The sequence below is a fragment of the Rhinolophus sinicus genome, chromosome 10 (assembly GCF_057876585.1).
Source record: "Rhinolophus sinicus isolate RSI-liver-muscle chromosome 10, RSI-T2T, whole genome shotgun sequence".
NCBI classification, from domain to species: Eukaryota; Metazoa; Chordata; class Mammalia; order Chiroptera; family Rhinolophidae; genus Rhinolophus; species Rhinolophus sinicus.
The window spans coordinates 1,112,080-1,134,281 of NC_142510.1; the positions used below are offsets into that span (position 1 = coordinate 1,112,080).

Consider the following 22,202-nt stretch of genomic DNA (forward strand, 5'->3'; position numbering starts at 1 on the left):
GTGTATATATATATATATAATTTACAATGTGCTGATCATTTCACCCCTGACACTTTAAGCCTCACAGCTCCGCAGAAGAGAGTGCTGTGCCACGCTCCATTTTGGAGGTTGAGGCTTGAAGGTTAAGTGGACTTGCTGGGGGTCCTAGGGCTACTGGGTGGGAAGCCAGGTATTTGAACACATGCTGGCCCCGAGGTAGCCCCCAGGGATTCAGGGAGTCCTGGACTCTGGCCTTGGTGGGTGCACCTTGCTGGCCTCAAGAGGGGAAGGGGAAGCCTTCCTAGCAGCCGGAGTGCACATGAGCCAAGCTCAGCTTCCAGCCCGGAGACGAGCACTGGAGGCAGGGCCCTGAGTGTGCAGCAAGCACCCAGAAGGAACAAAACAGCCCGCTCGCGGTCACAAGGCAAAACCTTTAATCACATGAGTGTTTATTACATGAGCTGCTTCGGGCTCCGACAGCTTTGATTTCTGGTCATGTTTTTCTAACACGGAGAGGTGAATGCCTCCCCCAGGGCCCCCTGGGCGGGTGGTGTCCTGAGGATTTGTGTGAGTGGACAATGGCGACAACTGTGCTCCCACCTGGGGATTCGGGGACCCCCCCCCTCCCCAAGCCACGGCCTGTGACTTCAAGTCTTCTTCCAAGGAGGGAAGAATGCGGAGGTCCTTCCAGCAGAGAAGGAAGAAAGGAACACGCGTGGCACAGATACACAGAGAGAGGAACGGCGTCGTGGGATTGGCTTGAAGAAGTGGGAGGGACGGAGGGGTTAGGACCCGGAGGGCCAGGGGCAGAGTGTGCGGGAGGGCTGAGTCCATTTGGTGCCGCTCTTTGTAAAAAGTAGTAATACCATCACGAGGCCCATGCCAAGCAACGTGGGGGGGGCAGGAGGAGAGGGGAGGGCTGGGGGTGGGCAGAGGGGGGAGGGGCGGGGAAGGGCAGGGGGAGGGCAGAGGGGGGCAGGGCGGGGGAGGACAGGGGGAGGGGCGGGGGAGGGCAGAGGGGGGAGGGGCGGGGAGGGCAGGGGGTGGGGGAGGGCAGGGGGAGGGGCGGGGAGGGCAGAGGGGGGCAGGGCGGGGGAGGACAGGGGGAGGGGCGGGGGAGGGCAGAGGGGGGTTGGGGGCGGGGCGGGGGAGGGCAGAGGGGGCAGGGCGGGGGAGGACAGGGGGAGGGGCGGGGGAGGGCAGAGGGGGGTTGGGGGCGGGGCGGGGCGGGCAGAAGGGGGCGGGGCGGGGGAGGGCAGAGGGGGGCAGGGCGGGGAGGACAGGGGGCGGGGCGGGGGAGGGAGGGGGAGGGCAGAGGGGGCGGGGGAGGGCAGAGGGGGGAGGGGCGGGGGAGGGGCGGGCGGGCCAGGGCGGCTCAGACCGGCTCAGACCGGCGTGGTGCGCCTGTTGGCCGGGTCGTTATGCAGGGCCTCCTTGAATTCTTTGGGCGTGGAATTGTGGAACTGTAGAAAAGTGTGCTCCCGGTCGGAGTTGAGCAGGGTCCCCATGGTGATCTTTGAGGGGTCCCGGGAGAGGGTGAACATGGAGATGTCGGTGGACGGGATGGTGTGGAAACCTTTGCTGATGGGGGACAGGTCGCGGGACCTGGGCTCCGTGGAGCGCGAACTTGACCGCCTGCGGAACCGGTACCTGTAAGGCGGCAGGCGCGCGAAAGTCGATTTCTTCAGGAGCTCGGAGTGGGATTTGGCGCGTAGCTGCTGATGCTTCTCGATGTAGATGTGCACGGCCACCACGCCCACGATCTCCGCGATGATGAAGGAGAAGGCCCCGAAGTAGAAGGACCAGCCGTACGAGTAGCTCTTTTTGGAGTCCCGCTGCCCGGGGTCCCCGGCGTTGGCGGAGATATAGACGATGATGCCGATGATGTTGCTTAACCCTGAGAGAAGGGGAAGACGGACGCGCTGAGAACCAACTGAGAACCAACACGGCCCCGGGCCCGTCCCCGCAGGAAGGCGCGGGCGGAATGAGAGGCAGGCCCTGCCCTTGAGCCCCGCGCCATCAGCGGGCGACACCAACGTCTCAAGGACGGAGAGGGCGCCACCAGAGACATGCATACGGCGGGACAGCAGTAAAGCGGCCGGGCCTCTTTCCTTTGACAAAGTGACACTTGCGCTGGATTCTAACCCTGAAGAAGGCCAAGCCGGGAGACGAAGGCTGGCATGGGAGCGAGAGAAGGAATGACCTATGAGGGTGCAAGGCTGGATCGTGGGGACGCCGGTGGCATCTTGAGCTAACCTAAGAGGCAGCAGGGAGAACAGGCTTAGAGGAGAGATTTGGGTCGGCCTGCGAGTCGGGGGTGCTGGTGAGAGCAGCCGTTCAGTGGACACACCAGGGGCAGCAGCTGCAGCTGGTGGAGCTACTGAGGCCCTTGGTCTTCTCACCTGCACGGTAAGAAGATGCTTTAGGTGATGCCTCAGAGTAGCTGGTGTTCAGGCCCAGGAACTGGGGACCGGGTAGCTGCTTCCCCAGGGGACATGGTCTGCACACTTAAGAGTCCCCAGGGGCGAACGGAATAGCACAGGCAGAGCTGCCTGCCAGGCGTCAGAGAGGAACTGGTTCTCGGGAGTGGGAAGAAGAAACCCCGGAGCCCGGGCTGGCGCCTGTGCTCCTGTCTGACCACTGTCTTCACACGCTCGCTCCCAAGACGCAGTGTCTCTTTGTGCCTTGGCTTCAAGGGCCTTATCTGGGCCTAGACGCCAACAACGGCTCAGAGACGCTGGTGTGTCCGCTGGCATCTCCTTGCCTCCGAGTTTACGCCACCTGTACGGTGGTTGGTGCTCACTGGAGGCCGTCCCCCATTATAGTTCCCAGCACCGGTTAGTAAATCATTATTTCCAGTGGCCTCCTGGGACCCCTCCATCCCATGAGCGCCCGCACGCTTCCTGGGGACCACCGAGATCTCCCCAAAGCGTTGAAGCTTGGCCTAGCAGGGCCCACGCTGACCGGCTGGTGCACAGGCACTAAGGGAAGTGACCGTTTTGAAGGTGATTCCCTGGCCACGCCATCGGCACCACCTTCTGCTGGGGGTGGGGCTAGGATCTGCCTCCGTTTCTCCTGGCTTTACCCTGCACAGGTATCCAGCAGGTAGGTAGCGAGGCTTAATCACTGAGCTGTTCTTCCCGCGGGGCTGACACAGCCAGCCTTGTGTGAGGCTGCAGAAAAACAGGATGAAAAGCGATTGCTCTTCCCAGAGTGTCAGCTCGGCTTGAAGATTTAGTGGGGCAGACACGTTCTTTTATATTAAAATGAACATGAGTATAATAAGGACAGAGCGGCACTCACGTGCATTTTTAAGTGTTCATGGGAGGACAGATTTCAGACATTTCAGCTTGCGGAAGGCGGTTGTCCCCTGACTTCCTCTGCCAGCAGGGAAATTGGGGTGGCAGAGTTTGGGAAGCTGTGACAGGAAGTCTTGCGGGGGTGGGGGGGGGGTTCAAAGAGAGGCTCAGATTTCAGATCAGGTGGAGGAGGCAGGAAGCGAACTGAGTTGCGTTTATTTACAGGGCACTTATTGTGTGCCACGTACTGTGCTTTCTTTACAGGTGCCGTCTCAGTCCGTCGTGGCAACAGGCCCACTTAAAAAAAAATCACCCCTCTCTTACAGATGAGGAAACTGAGGCACAGAGAAGGGAAATCACTTCCCAAGTCAGCACAGCTAGGAAATGGTGGAGGTGGGATTTGAACCGAGGACTGTGCCTTGGCCGTGGCTGGATTTAGATCTCGCTAAGGAGGCTTAGGAAGAACAGGTGTAAGTGGGCGGTGACTTTCTCCTGCCACGAGGCTGTCAGGTCCCTGAGGGCAGGGACCGGTCTAGTTTTGGTGGCTGCTGTCCCCATCTCGCAGCCCCGTGTCTGACCCCTAGCAAGGATGCCGCACACACGTGTGGAATTGAGACAGCGCGAGAATGAAATGGAACAACGTATATACTAGCGGCTGCTGCGTACTGAGCACTTACTGTGTGCTAGGCACTTCCCGGCACTCTGCCAACTCATAGTCCTCTCACCAGCCTTAAGAGGCAGAGCCATTGCTACCCCCATTTTTCAGATGCGGAAACTGAGGCACAGAGAGGTTAAGAGACCTGCCTGAGGTTACACAGCTGGGAAGTAGGAGAGCCAAGACTTGCACCGGGCAGCCTGGCTTCAGAGTCCATGCTCTTCAGCATTTTGTACAGTGCCTGGCACACAGTAGGTGCTCAACAAAGGGCTGTTGATTGCTTGCCTGAAAACACAGAACCTTAGACTAGTTGAGTGAGAAAGAGCCTTAGGGAACGCTGACTCCTCCAAATGCTTCATTTTATAGGTGGAAACGGGAGGGGGGCTTCGGGTTCCTTGGGGAGATGAGCGTCAGGGCGTTGAGGATTCAGCCCCAGGCCTCTGGCTTCCTCCCAGGGCTTTGGCACCTTCCGCACATCCCCCAGGCCCCATGGGGCTGATGGGCCTGCCATCCTCCCTCACAAGACCTCTTGTGAGAAGAACGCTGCTGGTGACACAGTCTTCCCTAACAATCCCCTTGGGGACCAGAGAATGACCGCCTGTTGAGGAAACCCTCACGTCCGCGAACCACGTCAGGCTCAGTCGGAGCCCAGGGCTGATTGGGCCACTGGAGACGAGAACGGGCCTCCAAGCGGCACAAGTCCCCAAGTTTGCCCGTTGTGACCATGTGTCCAGCCAGGGCGTGGCCGGGGGCCACAGATACCTTTGGGGTGACCATACCCCGGGGCAAGATGGCGTTGCTGGAGTCAGTTCCAGCCTCCACGCTTCACAGAAGGGGAGCCAGTGGGGACAGAACGAGAGAAAGTTCTTAGAGGGACCAGGACAATATCGCTGTCAATTCCCAATAGCAGAAAACAGCGCTGTGCTCTGTATGCTCAGCCGCCTTCCAACGCCCTAGGAAGTACGTATGTATGATGACTGCTCCCCGGAAACCAAGTCACCGCACATGGGTAACGTCCCCAAGGCCCCACAGGTGGAGCAGAACTCAGATCCAGGAGTGTGAGCCCCTCTTACCCACCAGCCATCCTCCTCCCCCGGCACCCATTCCACTAAACATTCTGCCGTTGCTGGGCAAAGCTTGAAGGTCCTCAGCAAACGGTCCAGCCCCGCCGTGTTCTGTGCTTCCTGAAAGCATTTCATCCAGATGCACTGAGGGGAGAGATGGTACAGAGATGGAAGGAAGGGTGGAAACCCAGAGGAAAGGGGAAGACCAGGAGAGCAGCGGAGGGGTGGAAATGGAGGGAGGCAGAGCGTAGGACCCTTTCCTGGGGTCCTCCCTGCTGCCCGGGGCCACCTTCTGGTCGGGGCTGCCACTAACACCAGGTCCCCTGAGAGCACCAGGGGCTGCTGGTTTTTCCCTTGTTCCCAGAGGAGCTCTGAACAACATAAGGATTTGAGAGCTTGAAGAGCTATGAACAATAGTCAACCGGCAAACAGGTACCTTGAAGAGCCACAGACTGTCTGAACAGGCCCAACTGTGAACAGAAGATTGGACCCCTCCTCTAAGCCGCGGCGAGCCAGGCTCCCAGGTCACATGTTACACGCCTGCCCCGTCCCGTGTGGAAGCCCGGACGCACTCTCAGCAATCAGTCCCGCCTGCTCTGAGCGGACCTTGCCATCCGTCTCCTCCTGACTGTCCTTCAGGCGACTGTCAGCATCTTAGGTCTGACTCAAGCCCCTGGGCCTCACTCGTGTCACTCATCGGACACGTGCCTGCGTGTTCCCTGCGGGGACCTGAACAGCATCGCCTTGTCCCGCGGGCCTGGCTGGGGTTTGGTGTTGGTGCACTTCTTGTGCCGGGCCAGGTACTCACCTGCAGAGACGAAGAAGACGCCGGCGCTGAGGATGACGCTGTGTCTGCTGTGGTGGAACTCGCTGGCCGCCACGCAGAGCCCGCCAAAGAAGAGCAGCGTCACGCTGAGGATGGGGAAGACGCTGGAGGCCCTCACAGCCCCTGTGGAGAAGGAAAGAGGGCTGTGCCTGCACCCCAGCCATCCCTGGATCCGTCCGCCCCCCACAGGGATACCGGCGGAGGGACCAGCACTGGGCATGATGCTGTGCGGTCAGCCGGGGTCCTGGGCTTGGGGTCCTTGGCAGGCAGCATCCAGAGACAACTCCTTATTTTAGTGTTGACTTTGTTTTACAAGGACGTTGGATGGGCCAGTGCAGCATGCACTGGGGGCTCGGAGCCCTGACTCACGGGGGATCCCACCGCCCACCGCCTCCCTGCCTCCTTGGGATGGGTCTTCAGTTGCCCACTCTTCCACCCTAACCAGTGACCGATGCCACCCTTCACTCCGGGTGGGGGCTGGACGTGGACACAGGGAGACTCAGGGCTGGGTGCAACCCTCAGGCACCTCTGTCTGAGTGGATGCGCTCACCCCTCAAGTGTCCTGGGCAGGAAGGGAGAAGGGCATTAAATAATAAATGAGAGACACCATGCCAGTCGAGAGAGAGATCACAGGAGAAAGAACACCCTTTTCACCTGCGTTTTGCACCAGGAACCCCGGATTTTCACCCGGCACTGAGCCCTGCAAATATTACAGTCCACATCCAGCTCTGGTCTCAGGATTCCCACCCGATTGCAGTCCGGTCCCGAAAACGCAGGCGCATTGCCTCATGCTGTGTTGGTGTGTTTCCCTGAAGTGTGTGCTGTGAGACCTGTCAAGTGTGGTGACCTTTGGCGACCAGTTGGTGGCCAGACCCCACTCCACCCCGCACGGCCCCTGTGAACTCTGGCTGCATGTCTGCCGCACGCAGGACACTTGCTGCCGCCACTGTTTTCTAAGTCAGTTTGCGTCCACTCTGGGCTTGGTTTAGCCCAGTGGACATGCGGTGGCTTCAGAGAAACAACTGGCCGCTCCGAACAACTCCAAACCAGTGTCCTAAGTTGTAACATAGAAGCTGCAGTCTACTGAGTCTCCAACAGGGCAAACGTCACAATGTTTCATCCAGTAGGAAAGAAACAAAATGACAAAAAAGATCTATGGAATCTGGGAAAACCCCACTGGTCATGACTTTATTTTTTTTTTTTGGTCATGACTTTAAAGTCATTCTCTTTTGAGGGGACCCAGTTCATCTCTGGCGTCCCCCAAACTTTGGCCAACTGTGGCCTTTATTCTGCACCCTAAATCTTTCTGAGCTGCTGGGATACACCCATCCTAGTAGGCATTTGGATGAATCCTAGTAAATGGATAGGGGCTGAAAAGAGAGAAATGGTATGTTTATGCTGCAAAAATTAGCTTAAAAATGACTATTTCTTTCAAGTTGACCCCCGCACGGCTCACATCGTAACGCGATGAAAAGCTCGTACGAGTATGTAGGTTCACAGCCCATCTGCAGACTAGCAGGCGTGAATAGAGCCCCAAATGATTTTAATTGTTAAGAACAGTCTTCTGGAGCGATGAGTTACAAGCATAATCTGAATAGGACGATTTTTCTCGAGGTTTTTATTTATAAGAGGCGTGAAAAAAAACACAACCCAAGCCTTAATAGCAATAATTAGTCAATGCCTTCGAATCCTCCACAGAATTCCCTCCTTTGCGTGAACTGGACACGCGTGCTTGTTGAAGATGCCACATGTAAATTACATCAAAGCCCTGCACTAAGGTCTTCATTAGGCACCTGCCCACAGCTGGACGTTGTTAGCTCAGCGCAGGCAACAGAAAGAGCGAACACGTATCGCTTCCTGACAGGTCGGGCCCGGGGCTCGTGAAATGTGCGCTAGTGTATTTAATTTTCATGACCCCGTCAGACGGGTGACATTAGAATCTCATTTCTGACGAGATAAAGAAAGCTAAGAGATGGAGAGGTGAAGCGGCTTGGGCGGCTCCAGCCCAGCTGGAAGGGACGCAGCCTGGAGTGAAAGGCCAGGTCCCCCAGCCTCCAGACGCCTGTCACCACTCGCTACGGCCTCCAGGGGTGCAGCGTTTGTGACAGTCCCCTGTCATATCTGGGCTGTGACCTTGGGACAATGCTACACAGACACTGGCCCTGCCCCGTAGGATTGAAACTGATGGGAAGAGAAAAAGGGGTGGGCTTTGCTTTGCATTTCCACCCGCTTCCCGGGTCTTGTCCTAAGACCTCTCCCATCACACCTCAAATCAGCCCACTGGGGAGGGGGAAAACTTGTATTCAAGTCGAGGAAATGCCTTAGATTTTCTCGTGACCATACTAAAAAAAAAAAACCTTTCCGTGTGGACTCACCTACTATTTTCCCCTCCCATTTCTAGTTCACTGAAAGGAAAGAAACTTCAGTATCAGAACCACTTGGGCGGCTCCATGTGGTAGCAAGGCCCCCGAGGCTCCTCTGCACGCAGCCGTTTCCAGGGCTGGGTGTTGCAGCCTCAGGCACCCTCCCCGTCCCCGTCCTGTCCCCATCCCTGTCCCGGGAGGCCCTAGAGCCCGGAACTTACGCAGGAGGTACTCCGCCGTGTCCTGCTCATAGTCAGCATCTTCCGGGAAGTGGTCGATTTTCTTGCACACCCCTCGGAAGGCCCCTGTGGAAACACACATGGTCCTGAGAGGGGAGCAGAGGTTTCTGGGGCCCAGCCTGGGCTCCCCCCACCTCCCCAGGGTTGTTGCAGGCTGTGCTGAGATGAGCCCATCAGCATCTTTCTTAGAGCACAGCAAGGAGACCAGTCGCGGGGACCCAAAGCAGAAGACGGGACATCCCTGCGTCCTAGGGGTGGCTTGCCCGTGGCGTCTGCTCAGAAGAGCCAGGTGCTGTGAACCACACGCATTCATTATAACGACTGTCTTACCTTCCCCCCTTGCCTCCCCATTAGTGAGGGGAAAGGGAAGCGGAATGGACATCCATTCATCTTCCCGTGTTGCAGACGAGCAAACTGGGCGTAAGAATTTTGCTCGCACTCACGGGTGAGGAGCATAAGCAGTGACCTGCTGAGACCCGCTGACTCCTGGGTATAGATTCCAGACAGAGACTCAGGAGTAGCCTCTGTCCCCAGGACCGTCCCCTTCGCGGTCGCCTGGCCCTGGGCCACAGCTTTTTGGCTTCTGCTGGGTGGCTGACCCTTTCCAGAGACACAGAGCCGCCCGCGTGCATCTTGGGAAAACCGACGGTCAGCATTTTCCTTCCTTTTCTTTTCTCAGCATCAGCTTGACTTCGCTCAGTTGTGGGTGTTTGTTAACTGGCCAACCACCCAGTCTCTGGGGGCAGCTCCTGGTGCGGCCAATTCTGATACACGGCGAACAATTTCAGAACTTCTCACCACACACAGCAGGGAACGCGCATGGCTGTTTGGTCCCTGAGGTGGTGAGGGGCACAGCCAAGGCTTAGAAGCGTGTAGGTTGGGCTTGGCTCTCAGAGCGGTTCCTGGACGAATTAAATAAGGTGATCTGTGAAGATGAGGTGTTTTTGCAAAGCTCTAGGCCCGTCAGGATAACGGCTGACACTGAGAAGTGCTTCCAGTGGGCCAGACACAGCTGAAACCCAAGGTTCCTTCTCTCCTTCACTTTTGTTCACCGCCCTGGGGGGTGGGGCGTCGGCTCTTAACACTGACATTTGATGATAAGACCACCGGCATCACAGAGGAACTTGAGGGGTCCCAGATGGAGGTGGAGGAATCCGTATAGGAATCCAGCTGCCAAGTCTGTGGTCTTTGCCATTACAGGGAAGGGAGGGCAGGTGGGAAGGTAGAAGTGAGCAGGGGCAGGAGGGAAGCAGCCGGGGCAGGAGGCCCCTGGCAGCTGCTGTCCCTTGGGGCACAAACACCTTCCTTGCTCAGCTGGATATGGCGAACAGGGCACGTCACCAGAAGAAGGAAAAATGCCGAAGCAGGAGGGAAACCACCCCGCTTATCAGAATGTACACTCAGCTTCTCAGGACCATTTTAAGGAGCTTCTCACATAAATCATGGGAAATGGATGGGTTCCCGTTTTCACCCTGAGAAACAACCCCGGGAACCAGAAGGGAGGACGGGACACCTCAGCAGAGAGAGAAAGATCACAGAGGGGGAGCCGGGGAGACGGTTCTGCCCACAGAGATAAAAGCCCTCCCGCAATGGAAGGAGGGTGCTTCCCTCTGTCGGGTCAGCCGGCTCTGTGTCTCAAGCATACTCGCTTTTACTAATGAGTTTCTGGCCGTCCTAAGCTGCACAGACTCTGTCTCTGGACTGAATTCTTTCCTTGGAGGAGACAAGAGCTGAGGTGTGACATCATTTCCTGGTAACACTATGAATGGCAGCCATTATTACATTCTGTATATATTTTGTCTTGTAATAATGAGTGCCATGTACTGGACCCCTACTATATGTAGGCTCCGGGCCAGAGACATTTCACAATAAATCGGATGCAGTATGAGACCCATTCTCTTGGTTCGGATTCTCTGCTCACCAGGCAAGAACGGACTTGGAACCAGGAAGGGGCGTCCCGGAGAGGAGACGCAAAGACTAAAGGAAATGCTTGGAAGAAAGACAAACTCATGACTTCCCCCCTGGTGTGGAGAAAAGGCCTTCATTCTTTTTGTTCACATGTTCCAATGTTGGAGGTTCATTCCCATGTCCCTGTTTGTCCCCTCCCCTTCCAGCTGGCTGGATAACAAGGCAGAGTAAGTCACACACATTGTGTGCACACACCATATGCCACATGCCAGCCTATGCACTTTACCTGTTTTATCCTCTTTAGCTCTCAAAACAGCCTTACGAGGTACCTGGTATTATGATCCCCATTTTACAGATGAGAAAACTGAGTCTTAGTGAAGTAAGGGATTTCCCAAGGACACAGCTCCAAGTGAAGTCTGCCTGACCCCAAGGACAGGATCCTAACCATCACTGTGAGCGGCACTGTCTTCCAACACATTTTAGAGTTGTACAAAGTCCTTTGCCAAGTGGCTTTGCGATCATTTTGTGGTCCATCCACCGCTATGAAACCAGACTGGTGGCTTTTCCACCAACCATGCTTTCCCAGGATATACAGGTCTGACAATTAGGTTCACGAACTTGTTGCAACGATGTTGCTTAATCTTTTCTGACATCAGAGGGATTTTTCATTATGAATCTGTGCCACCTGGACAAATAGCTAACCAAATTTCCTACTTGGAACTGCTTAAAAAGGCTGTGAAAAAGTTAGACGACCTGAACTTTCCACCAACAATTCATGGCTCTTGCATCACGACAATGCACCAGCTCACACGGCACTGTCTGTGAGGGTGTTTTTAGCCAGTAAACAAATAACTGGATTGGAACACCCTCCCTGCTCACCTGCTCTGATCCCCAGTGACTTCTTTCTTTACCCAAAGAAAAAGGAAATATTGAAAGGAAGACATTTGGATGACATTCAGGACATCAAGGGTAATACAATGACAGCTCTGATGGCCGTTCCAGAAAGAGTTCCAAAACTGCTTTGAAGGGTGGACTAGGCACTGGCATCGGTGCATAGCTTCCCAAGGGGAGTACTTGGAAGGTGACCGTAGTGATATTCAGCAGTGAGGTATGGAGCACTTTTTCTAGGACGAGTTCGTGAACTTAACTGTCAGACTTCGTATGTTGGGGGCCACTGAACAAGGGCCAGGGTGGTGGCTGTGGGGCCACCTTCTATTAACTGTCTTACATTCTCCATCAAAGATCCCACAGGAACAAAGGTTCAGCTGAAGCCAGAATGCAAGCCCTGCTGAAACAGACAGGTCAGAACCGTGTGGTAGAAAGGAACTAGCTCGTGCCTGAGTGTGAAAGGGGTCTGACCTAAGGGAGCCTGGGCAGCCAGAACTTGGACTTGGAGCCAACAGATGCCGTAGCTCCTGGAGAAACAAACGCTGCAGGGTTTTGATGGTCTAATGCTACCTAGCTCATGAGCTAAGAACGGTGGTGCATATTTAGCTGCTTGGAAAAACTCCAAAAGGAGAACATTGTTTCATGACACGTAAAAACATATATATGGAATTCAAACTTCTGTGTCTGTAAATAAAGTTGTATTGAAACACAACCATCCCCATTTCTTTGCAGTTTTCACACTGTAACGGCTGAGGGTTGTGGCAGAGCATGCGGCTAAGAAAGCGTTTTGCTGATCCCTGAGCTAAAGATTTCTGTCCTGCGAGGTAGCACACATTCTGGGAGGGCAGGCGCCAAGACGTCTGGGCCTCCCTGGGACTGGAGGACGTAACCCAGGCGGGCGCTTGGAAAGCACATCATGTCGGGTGCCGAGGGCAAATCTGGGTTGCGGAATGTTTTGCATTGTTTTGGTTTTTTTAATGTGCAGTATTTTGGGGCATGTTTCATTGTATTTTTAAACAACGAAATATGTTTCTGTGCTTTAAAATTCAGGATTTGTCACATGAGAGCCAGATCTGCAGCTTCTCCTTAAAAATGGAGGATGGGGGTACTCTGTCCCGTGTCCCCATGTGACCACACTCCATGCAGCCAGCCGTCATCAGCAGCCCCCTTGAGACAAGGGGGGCGGGCGGTGAGCTCTCCAGTTGGCCCAAGTCCCCACCTGGCCCTTCCTCCCCTGGGATGCCTACAGCAACCACCTCTGCAAACCTCAGTGTCCTCCTGCAGAATGAAGATGGTCAGAGAAAGTTGCGGTGTTCTCCCTTGGAATTCATGGAGGCAGTAAGGGAGGTCTCCGTGGCCGACCCTGGCCCCAGCGCTGTACGCGAGGACCCCTAACCAGGCAGGAACGTACAACGCCAAGCACAGCTATTACTGCCCTTGTTTTTGGCGCGTATGTCAGGACCAGGCGAGGCACGCTGGTGCCATGGTGACGCAATATAAAAGGAAAAGAGAATCAAGAATTTCCCCGAGGAAGACTCCACATGGAACACGAAGCTGCTGGCACCACACGTCAGACAGTCCCCGGAAAGGGAGCTTGGCCATGCACATAAGCAGCATATTGCAGGCCCCCAGAAATAACCCTGTGTATTTCCTTTCAGGCTTTTGCTCCCCTCGCCCTCCCCACGCTTTCACACTCAAATGGTTTTATACAATTGGGGTCATGCTGTCCTCAGTTACGTGTTCCCAGGAGTATTTTTCCCACATCAGTAAATCGAAGGAAAACAGGATGGGGTTGGACTTGCCCATGAACAGCAGAGGGAAGGGCTGAGGGCGATGCTGACATACACCCCACAAGGACGGAGTTGGGGCGCAGAGGCTGGCAGAGCGCCAGCACACGTTAAGCTAAGGCACTGGGGCAGAGACACAGAAGCACGGCTTGAGCCTGCCTGGCAGTGACAGGAGTCAGGAGCTCAGCGGGTTGTCAGACGTGGGGCGGCCGGGGCAGGGGCTCTGGGAGCGGGTCGTGGCCTCTTCATACCTGCGGCGTTTAGGTGCTGACACCTCCCGAGGTGCCTGGAAATGCTGGACCCACCCGCCTAAGAATCACCTGAACTCTTGTTAGGAAAAAGTCCACGTTGCTGGGGGCCCCACACGGCGCACGGTTAGGTGGTCTGAGAACCCGAGGCTCCTGCAGGATTCCAGGGCCGTTTTTGCAGCCAGGTGGACCCGCCACCATCGTCTGTGGGCATCTGAGACCGTGGCTGGAAGACAGGGTGGGAGCTCGGGGGCTTTGGAGGGTCTAGGAGATACCTGACGAGATCTGAGGTCGAGGCCCTAGGGGACGTGTTTGGGAAGCCCCCCCAACAAATGAGCGTCACACAGCCCCAGGTCCCTGCCCCCGGCTGTGAGCTCAGAGCCGGCCATCCCTGGTTCTGAACCTCCTCATGTACGGGTGGCATTGTTCCCAAATGCAGCACAAGGTCACAGGGACCTGCTGACAGACGCAAGGGACATTCTCGGAACCTGTTCCTCATTACTGAACCCTCCGTTTATTCTCTCATTCCTGTAAGGAAACGGCACAACTACATAACGTGTGGAGGCGTGGGGTTCAAATGTTACTATTTTAAATAGATTTTCTGTTTTAGAGCAGTTTTAGGTTCACAGCAAAACTCAGTGGAAGGTGCAGAGATTTCCCACGTCCCACGTCCCCCGTCCCCACAGCCTCGCCCCATCCACACCTCCCCACAGAGGTACCTTTGTGACAATAGATGAGCCTGCACTGAGATAACCACCCAGAGTCCCTGGTTTCCATTAGGTCCCTCTGGGTGTTGCACAGTCTGTGGGTTTGGACAGATGTGCAGGGACATGGGCCCTTCACTGGAGAGTCACACACAGCAGTGTCACCGCCCTAAACGTCCTCGGTGCTCTGCCCTCCCTCCCTCCCGCCCCACCCCCTGGCAGTCACTGATTCTATAGCGTTGTCTTTTCTAGAATGTCATAGGGTTGGAATCATACAGTCTGCGGCCTTTTCAGATTGGCTTCTTTCACTTGGTAACAGGCGTGTCAGGTTCCTCCACGTCTTCTCAGGACTCGATAGCTCATTTTCTTAGCGCTGGGTGACATTCCACTGTTGAATAGGTCACAGGTCATTAATCCATTCGCCTATGGAAATACCTCTTGGCTGCTTCCTGGTTTGGGCAGTTTTGAGTAAAGCTGCTATAAACATCTGTGTGCAGGGTTTTGTGGGATCCAAATACCAAGGAGTATTTGGGCAAATACCAAGATGTGTGGCTGCTGGACCTTTGTAAGAGTATGTTTAGTTTTGTGGGAAACGGCCAAACCGTCTTCCTGTCCCAAGGTGTGTTCCCAGCAGCAGTGAGGGAGAGTTCCTGTGGGTCCACGTCCACCCCAGCGCTTGGCGGGGTCAGTGTCTGGGTGCTGGCCCCTCTCATAGGTGTGCAGTGGGGACTGGCTGTTTTAGTTTGCATTTCCCTGATGACATGTCCCTGACGGGGAGCGGCTTTTCATGGGCTTCTTTGCCGTCTGTGTTTTCTCCCATGTGCTGTCTGTTCAGGTCTTTGGCCCATTTTTTAACCAGGTTGCTTTCTTAGAGTTGAGTTTTAAGAGTTCTTTGTGCATTTCGGGTTCTAGCCCTTTATCAGATGTGTCTTTTGCAATTGTGTTCTCCCAGTCTGTGGCTTGTCTTCTCATTTTCTTGACATTGTCTTTCCAAAGGTTATTTAAATCCTAATTTGGCACTTCCTTTACTTAAAAAAATAACCCGAGTTAAAAACAACAACAACAACAACACGAAAACAAACAACAAAGGCTCTCAACACGTGATGCTGAGCTGACTTCTGCCCTCTGCAAACTCTGTAAACATGTCGCACAATCAAACCCACACAACTGAAGCCTCTGTTTAAACTGCCTCTCCAGAAAGCCCCATGGTTTTGACATTTCGTGCCATTCTGACTGCTCACTTGATGAATGAAGTGGGGAGAGGGGCTCCTGGACCCGGCTCCCGCTACCCTGCGCTGCTCATTTCAACCTCCGCTGGTCAGCACCGCCAGCCACTGACGGATTTGCTCCCAAGCAAATTCCTGCCGGGGCCCTGACATTTATCCAGCGTTGCTTACTCTCTTCTATTCATTAAGCATGGGCGGTTGCCACGGTAACCATTAACTGCACCTGACATCCAGGAATAGTTCTGGCGCTGGGAGCAAACACCACACTGGGATTTAGTTGTGCAAAGTAAAGAGGCTGGCTGCCTCCCTCTAACCTCTGTGGTGCTGTGGTTTTTCCCCTGAATCTAAATATGAGGCGGTTGATGTGAATGACGGCCTCGGGAGTTGAGCAGTGCACCACCTGGGCAACTGGACATGGGCTGTTTTGTGGACTGATCGCTCACTGGGTAGGTAGGTATTCGTTTAGATATAGAATAGTCATGGCTATGATCTGGGCGTAGAGCTGCCTCAACAGGAAAAGGCTGAGAAGGTTACTTTCGACGGGTTACTTGGGGATGGGATAGAACTTGGCAGAATAGGGGATGACTTTTGCCTCTTATTTTCTATTTTTAAAGTGGATTATGAATGAGTTTTACTTTGGGGGCTCCATTTCCCTGCATTTGTCACCTGTAAAAATCTTCTAAAGACAGAGATCATACATAGGAAAATGTTTGGCTGATCACTGCCTGGCATAGAGTTTGTGTGTTCAAAACAACGGCAATGAGAGGGGAAAATAAGGCAATCCAGAGTATGTCTGATGGGGAGGGCAGGTCACGAGGCTTAAGGAAACTGTGGCCACGGAGGCGCACAGCTTGTCTGGGCCGTTTCTGGCGTGACCAGGGTTCCTTCCTCTGAGGAGCTAATGGGACCACAGCTGTCACAGGCCGTGGCTGGGGCACCTGGAGACGGAGTCTCCTCTTTGTCACCTAACTAAGGAATGAGGCTGATGTGAGCGTTTAAGCCGTAGCAGGAGAGACGGAGTCGTTGGCAGGGACTGGGCTGGGCACGGGGGCGGCCACATCCAAGGCCATTCTCCCGTCATCCTCCAGCCTGTGTGGCTTCCATATTCAGGGCCCCTCACTGTACCAGCTGTGTACCCTGGGCAAGTGAATTCAGTGCTTCAGGCCTCAGTTTCCTCACCTGGAACTGGGTGTATTCACAGCACTTAACTCTTAGGGTCATCGTGAGCGTTACACTAGGGGAAGCACGGAGCCTGGTAACATACTCATTAACTCAGTGAGAACGCATATCTGTATTATTTCTGTGGTCCACAGACTCTGGAATCCAAAAAGCCCTGAAAACAATAAATGTTCCTTGTCATTTTTGGGGAGCCAAACTGAGGTCATCGCATGGACTCACTGGATGGCAAAACCTTGAGCTGAGCTGAAAAACTAAGGTGCTAAACCATCTCTGGTAAATGCACCCTGCGCTCTTCTAAAATCTGGAACATTCTGCGTCCTGGAAAGCACAAGTCTGCGACGGCAGGTACAGCTACAGCCAACCGCACGCGCCCCCAGTCTTTATGCCTTTCTCCATATATTTATATCACATGGGTTAGTATTTATTTTATATTCCTCTTTAAGTCAACTCACTTGAAAAACAAGCAAACAAACAAACCCGAAATTTGTTTTCAAAGGAGACTTTATACCTAACTGTAAATGGAAACCAGGACCGCTGGCCAGAAATAGAAAGCCGCTGCAAAATAAACATGAAAACAAAACTGTCATGAAACCCCAGCTAGGTCGATGCTGTGCACTAAAGAGCAAATAGCTTCCTTGCCTGGTGCTGAGATGTTGTTTAATCCCACCACCCGTACCAGGCACGGGCCATGGTAGGTGTCACCGGAAGCGTGGCAGCCTGGGGGCCTCCCGCAGGAGGGACTGTCGGGTGCCCCCCCAGAAGGAAGGGGCTACATAACGCCCTTCCCTCCGGCACTGACTTACCATGCCTCAAGAGGCAGCATTAACAGCTGCCCTTGGAGTGATGACAGCAGCCAGTATTTGCCCCAAGCCACCCTGTCCCTGCCACGCCTCCTGTACAGGAAATTTCCTCCTGAGCTGCAAGACCGTCCAGCCTGTGTTGCTGGAAACTTGGCTTTGAAGGAGCCATTGTATAATAACCAGGGGTGGTAGCTTGGGGTGGGGGGGCTGAGGAGCTGGGGTCTAGGTGGGAAGCTGCAGTTTGCTCATTCATTTGTTCAAATGAGGACCTACTATGTGCTGAGTACCAAGCATGGCTCCAGGGATGCAGAGGGTCAGAGGGTGAATCTCGCCTTTGTTGGTGTTGGAGAGACAGAAGGAACAAGCTCATTACTGCCTGGGGAACAGGGATGAAGGAAATAAACAGGTGCCATGACAGCCACGCACAGTCGCAGCGGGAGGGGAGGGAAGCATCTGGAAGGAGCCTCTGAGCTGAGGTCCGAGCTGAACACGCAAGGAGGGGGAGAGCATCCTGGCGGGGTGACCAAGAAACGCAGAGGCCGGGTCGCTGGAGCCCACGTCCCAGGAGCCCTCCTTGAGGGCTGTGCTTCTCAAACTTCAGGGGATGCAGAGAGCCCTGGAGGGCTCCTTAAACGTGTTCCCAGAGGCTCTGGTCGGGCAGGTCTGGGCAGGGCCCGAGGGCGCTGCATTTCTAAGTTTCCCAGCAGACGCTGATGCTGCTGGTCCAGCATCTATTCTGCACGCCCCCCACCCCCACCCCACCTACAGTGCTCCCTGAGGGAAGCCCCTCACCTGCTCCCAGCCACTGGCGCCACCACAAACACAGACGGCCCCGCCCAGGGTGCTGGGGTGTGCAGTTTCTCTCCAGGCTTCCAAACCTGCAAACACTGCAGGTCCAAAACCAGACCTCACTCTGTCGGAGTCGCCCCACGGTCCCAGCGAAAGCGAGGAGACCTGTTCTCTCCAGTGGCCCTGCCTGGGCTGGTCTCACCCACATGTGACCAGCGGCTCCTCCACACTCCGTCCACCCCGCCTCCCAGACCCGATCCCTCTGCGATCACGGGTCTAGTCCAACGGCCTGAGAGAGAGAGAGCCAGCCTGGTGGGACACCTCGGGGGTTCTGAGTTCAGGCTCAGGACTCAGCCAACCCCAAGTCCAAACCCACCTCTGCCCCTTCTTGCACGTGCAACCTTGTTCACATTTCTCAGCATCGCTAAGCTTCAGTCTCCTCCGCGGGATTAAATGAGGTAAGAAAAACAAAGCACTGAGCACGTCCGAGGGACTTAGGCTATGCGGGCAGTAATGATGGTGATGGTTACTACGCAGCCTTGGGGGTCACTTGTGGGACCCCTCACTCTCATTCACTCATCCATCTCCCACTCCCAGTCTGGAAAGCTGGCCCTACTTCCTGGGAATTTTACGAGGCATGTTCCCTGTTACCCTAAATATGTTACACGTGCATTTTTATCCACACCTCACTGGGGAGAACACTCCCCATCAGGGAAGCGATCCAAGGGTGACCCAGCCTAGCAGCTGAGCTGGGGTTTGTTTGTTTCCACTCCCCATGGGGCCACCACCTCCAGACCCTGGGGGACGCCAGACACCTGGGCAGAGCTGTCACTTACGCCCAAAAGCCAAGGGCAGACAAGGCACAGCCGGGACCGGGTAGGGGGCTCGGGGCCTCCTGGGGTGGGGTGAAGTCTCAGGGTGTCTCAGCTGAGCTGCTGGGACACGGGCTGGGAAGGTGCCCAGAGCAGAATGAAACCACAGATGGATCAATGAGTTGTCGCCCCAGTGAGCAGCCGGACAGCATGTGCCATGCGGGGTGCGTGGGGGACGCGGGCAAGCAGGCTATGACCTTCCCGCCGGGGCTTCGTCTCATGGGGAGAGGGCACAGACCCACAGAGGAAAGCCATTCAGAACAGGCGGCGAGCGCTCAGGGCTCAGAGGGCCCCAGAGTGCTGGGCTTTGGGGCTGGAAGGAGTCTTGTCCCCGAAAGGGCACTGACAGGGGCAGGCATGGGGCGTGTTCCAGGGGCTGGTGTAGCCCAGACAGACGGAGGGTGGGGGGGGTGTCTTGCCAGGAGTGACAAGGAGGCTGAGCCTGCTAATGACGCCCTAAACGATGGATGAGGCCCAAGGGGCCCCGAGACCCTGAATGGGTGGGGTGGGGGTGGGGTTACTGCTCCAGCCCCCTCCCAGGCTGTGTGACCTTGGGTGAATTACACTCTCTGAACCTGATTCCTCCTCTGTAAAACAGGGAGAACAACATTCCCAGCCCCGGGGTGTGCTCCAGGCGGCACGCCCATGGTCTGGATCATAGTACACGCTCAATAAATGCTATCAATTACAGGTGCTGCTGAGGGGTGGCGGTCAGCGCAGGAAGAAGGGAATGGACAGCTGAGTCAGTCCACACATCCCTTCCTGGACTGACTTGTGGTTGAGAGCCCGCTGGCCCATGTGGAACTTGAACCGGCAGCCTTCAGAGTTAAGAGCACGGAGCTCCAACCACCTGAGCCACCGGCCGGCCCAGGAGGCTTATTTTTAAAGCACCACGGAAGCCGACAGACAGCATTAAGCAGAAAGATAGCAGATCTTAAGGATGGTGTCGAAAGTTTACCCAGACTACAGGGCGGAAAAAGCACAGGCGGGATAAAAGAGCCAGGGAAGTGAACAAAAATACAAGGGAAGGCTGGTGATTTCCTTGCTTTCCTTGTTGCCTGAGATCCTAGGGGCCCTGGGCACTGGCGGAGCCAGAGCTCGGAAGAGTTCTCCACAAAGTGAGAAACAAAAGTAGAAATAACAGCTTTCCGTCCGGAGCGTCTCCTCGATGTAACTGAATCTGAAATCCCTCTCTGTCATCGCACTAGACACTGAGAACTCCCCCAAGCGGAACAACTGCCCCCAGCAATACTTTCATGCCCAAATCCATGCCCCCACCAGGGGACCGTGGAGAACAGAACAGAAGAGCAGCTGCAGGGAAGGAGACAGAAGCACGCACAGCTGTGTTAAACTGTACGAAAATGGTCACTAATGTCTCAACTCTTGTGGCCACCTAATCGTGCTCTCGTGGGTGAAGGTGCACAGGCTGCATCCCAAGAAGAATGAAGGAAGCGTGGTTTCCGTCTGGAGACCCCATCCTGCTGGCTGCATAACGATCGCCCAGCCCCACTCCCTGCCTTGGGCGACACCCTCAACAACCCCTGTAAAAAAGAGCCCCGAGCCAGGAAAGCTCAGGGAAAGACCTTCCGTCTCAGGGCCCACACACCCGCTGTGACCCTGCTGGGCTGCGGGCACCACACCTCTCCCCACACTGCACAGAAAAGCTGCCTGACTCAGTGGTTCGCTGCATTCCAGCCTTAACCCTCCTCCTCCTCCCGAGAACCCAGATTCCAGCTTGTCTGGAAACTCATCGGGTGAGGAAAGAAAGAAATGCCGACGTGTTTGCAAGACAGAAAGACCCAGTGGCAGTTTTAGCATGTGAGACCCCATTTTTCCTACAGAAAGTTGGTCATGGGTCCTCACATAACCCAACTGTTATGCTTTTTTGCATCAATAAGAGAGTGCACATACAGAGGTTGCCAACTGGGGTCCTGCAGGTCATGGCCAGAGGACAGCGCCTCCTACAGCGTTTGGGGAAGACGGCTCATTCTAGCCAAGATTCAAGAACTGCAGGGATCACACAAGAGTCTAAATCTCTGGCTTCTTCCCCAGACTCAGGAGACCTGGCAACAGTGGGCCCACCTTTCTGTAACAGGTTGCGGGACCCCCAGTTGGCCCTGGTGACCCCTCCCGTTGGATATAACCCTCCTGGCTCTGCAGGAACCCGCGTTTGTGACGCTTGCATGCAGGTTCAAGAGCCACTGTTTGCCCCAGGAGGCCCCAGATCCACAGGTTGGGGACAAAAGACAGCTTTCTATCTGGGACATAAAAGGACTTTGGAAGCCATTCAGATAAAAGACCTCAGTCAGAGCTCGGAAGAGGACTCCACAAAGCGAGGGAAAAACTGGAAATAACACAGCTTTCCTCCTCGATGAAAGCGGCTTCGGGTTCTCAGAGAGGGTGAGGTGTGCACACAAGTCCGTTCAGATTTTGATCTCTTCGAGCACAAAGGACCGCAAGTCCCTCCAACAGCTGAGAACTGTTATTCTAGGATGTGTCCCTTCATCCTGCGTGTGGGCAACCAACTTCACTAAAACCCGGTCGGCAGTAAGGAGGTTCGGTGGGGTACGGCTCCCCCTCCTGACCTGCCCCCACCCCCCAAAACAGTCTGTGGCAGGCATGATGGCGGCATCAGCCAGACGCCTTTCACGTATTAGGATCCGTACATTTCCAAGCGCTGTGTGCCGAGCCGGCCCGGAGACAAGAGCAGAAGTAACCAGAACCCAGGCCTGGGCTTCCCACCCCATTCTCCAGGAAACAGAAGGAAACAGCGTTCCTTGGAGGACGCCGTCTAGGACGAGGGCAGGATGAGCCTGGAGCACCTGGAGGCCAGGACGGGACGAGGTGCTCACGACACACACAGATGGAGTGTGTCCCAAGGACACGAGCCCCCTGACAGCTCCTAGCGGCCCAAAGTGGAACAACCCGAGTGACAAAATCAATCCTGGATGAAGATCTGAGTCACGCTGTATCAATGAATGAATGAATGAATGAATGAATGAATGAATGAGTGAGTGAGTGAGTAAACGGGGGAGAACAGACAAGTCTCGTCCTGTACAGAAGTCTGAATGATTTCAGCATATCTCCACTGTCACGGGAGGCGGCACGAGCTGTGGGCCGTTCACAGAAACCTCCTTCCAACAGCACCGGCTGGAAAGGGGGGGAGAGTATCTCTACGGTGGAGAAACCCGATACACACGCCCTCAGCCCGCGATCAAGGTCAACATCAACAAGGACACGTCACGTGGCAAGCGTGAGCCCTGGACACGATGTGACGAGGACAGCACTTTTGTGGTCTTCCTCTCAAAGCCCCATAACGCCCGACGTGGCCATGAGAAGAACGTCAGAGAAGCTGAATGGAAGGACATCGTACGGA

At 55.1% G+C, this 22,202-nt stretch overlaps 1 protein-coding gene across 2 annotated transcripts in view; it reads right to left on the reverse strand.

The window, feature by feature from the left end:
- Positions 1-1,119: 1,119 nt before the first annotated feature.
- The window catches only part of CACNG3 (calcium voltage-gated channel auxiliary subunit gamma 3), a 52,527-nt gene continuing 31,444 nt past the window's right edge, over positions 1,120-22,202 (reverse strand). The window contains exons 2-4 of one of the 2 annotated variants that reach the window (XM_019750202.3): positions 8,408-8,491; positions 5,806-5,946; positions 1,120-1,876 (exon numbers count right to left, since the gene is read on the reverse strand). In XM_019750202.3, the coding sequence (XP_019605761.1) occupies positions 1,365-1,876; positions 5,806-5,946; positions 8,408-8,491 (737 nt within the window). In that variant the 3' untranslated portion in view covers positions 1,120-1,364. The remainder of the gene's footprint in view (positions 1,877-5,805; positions 5,947-8,407; positions 8,492-22,202) is intronic. The other variant, XM_088801151.1, reaches the window with a different exon arrangement.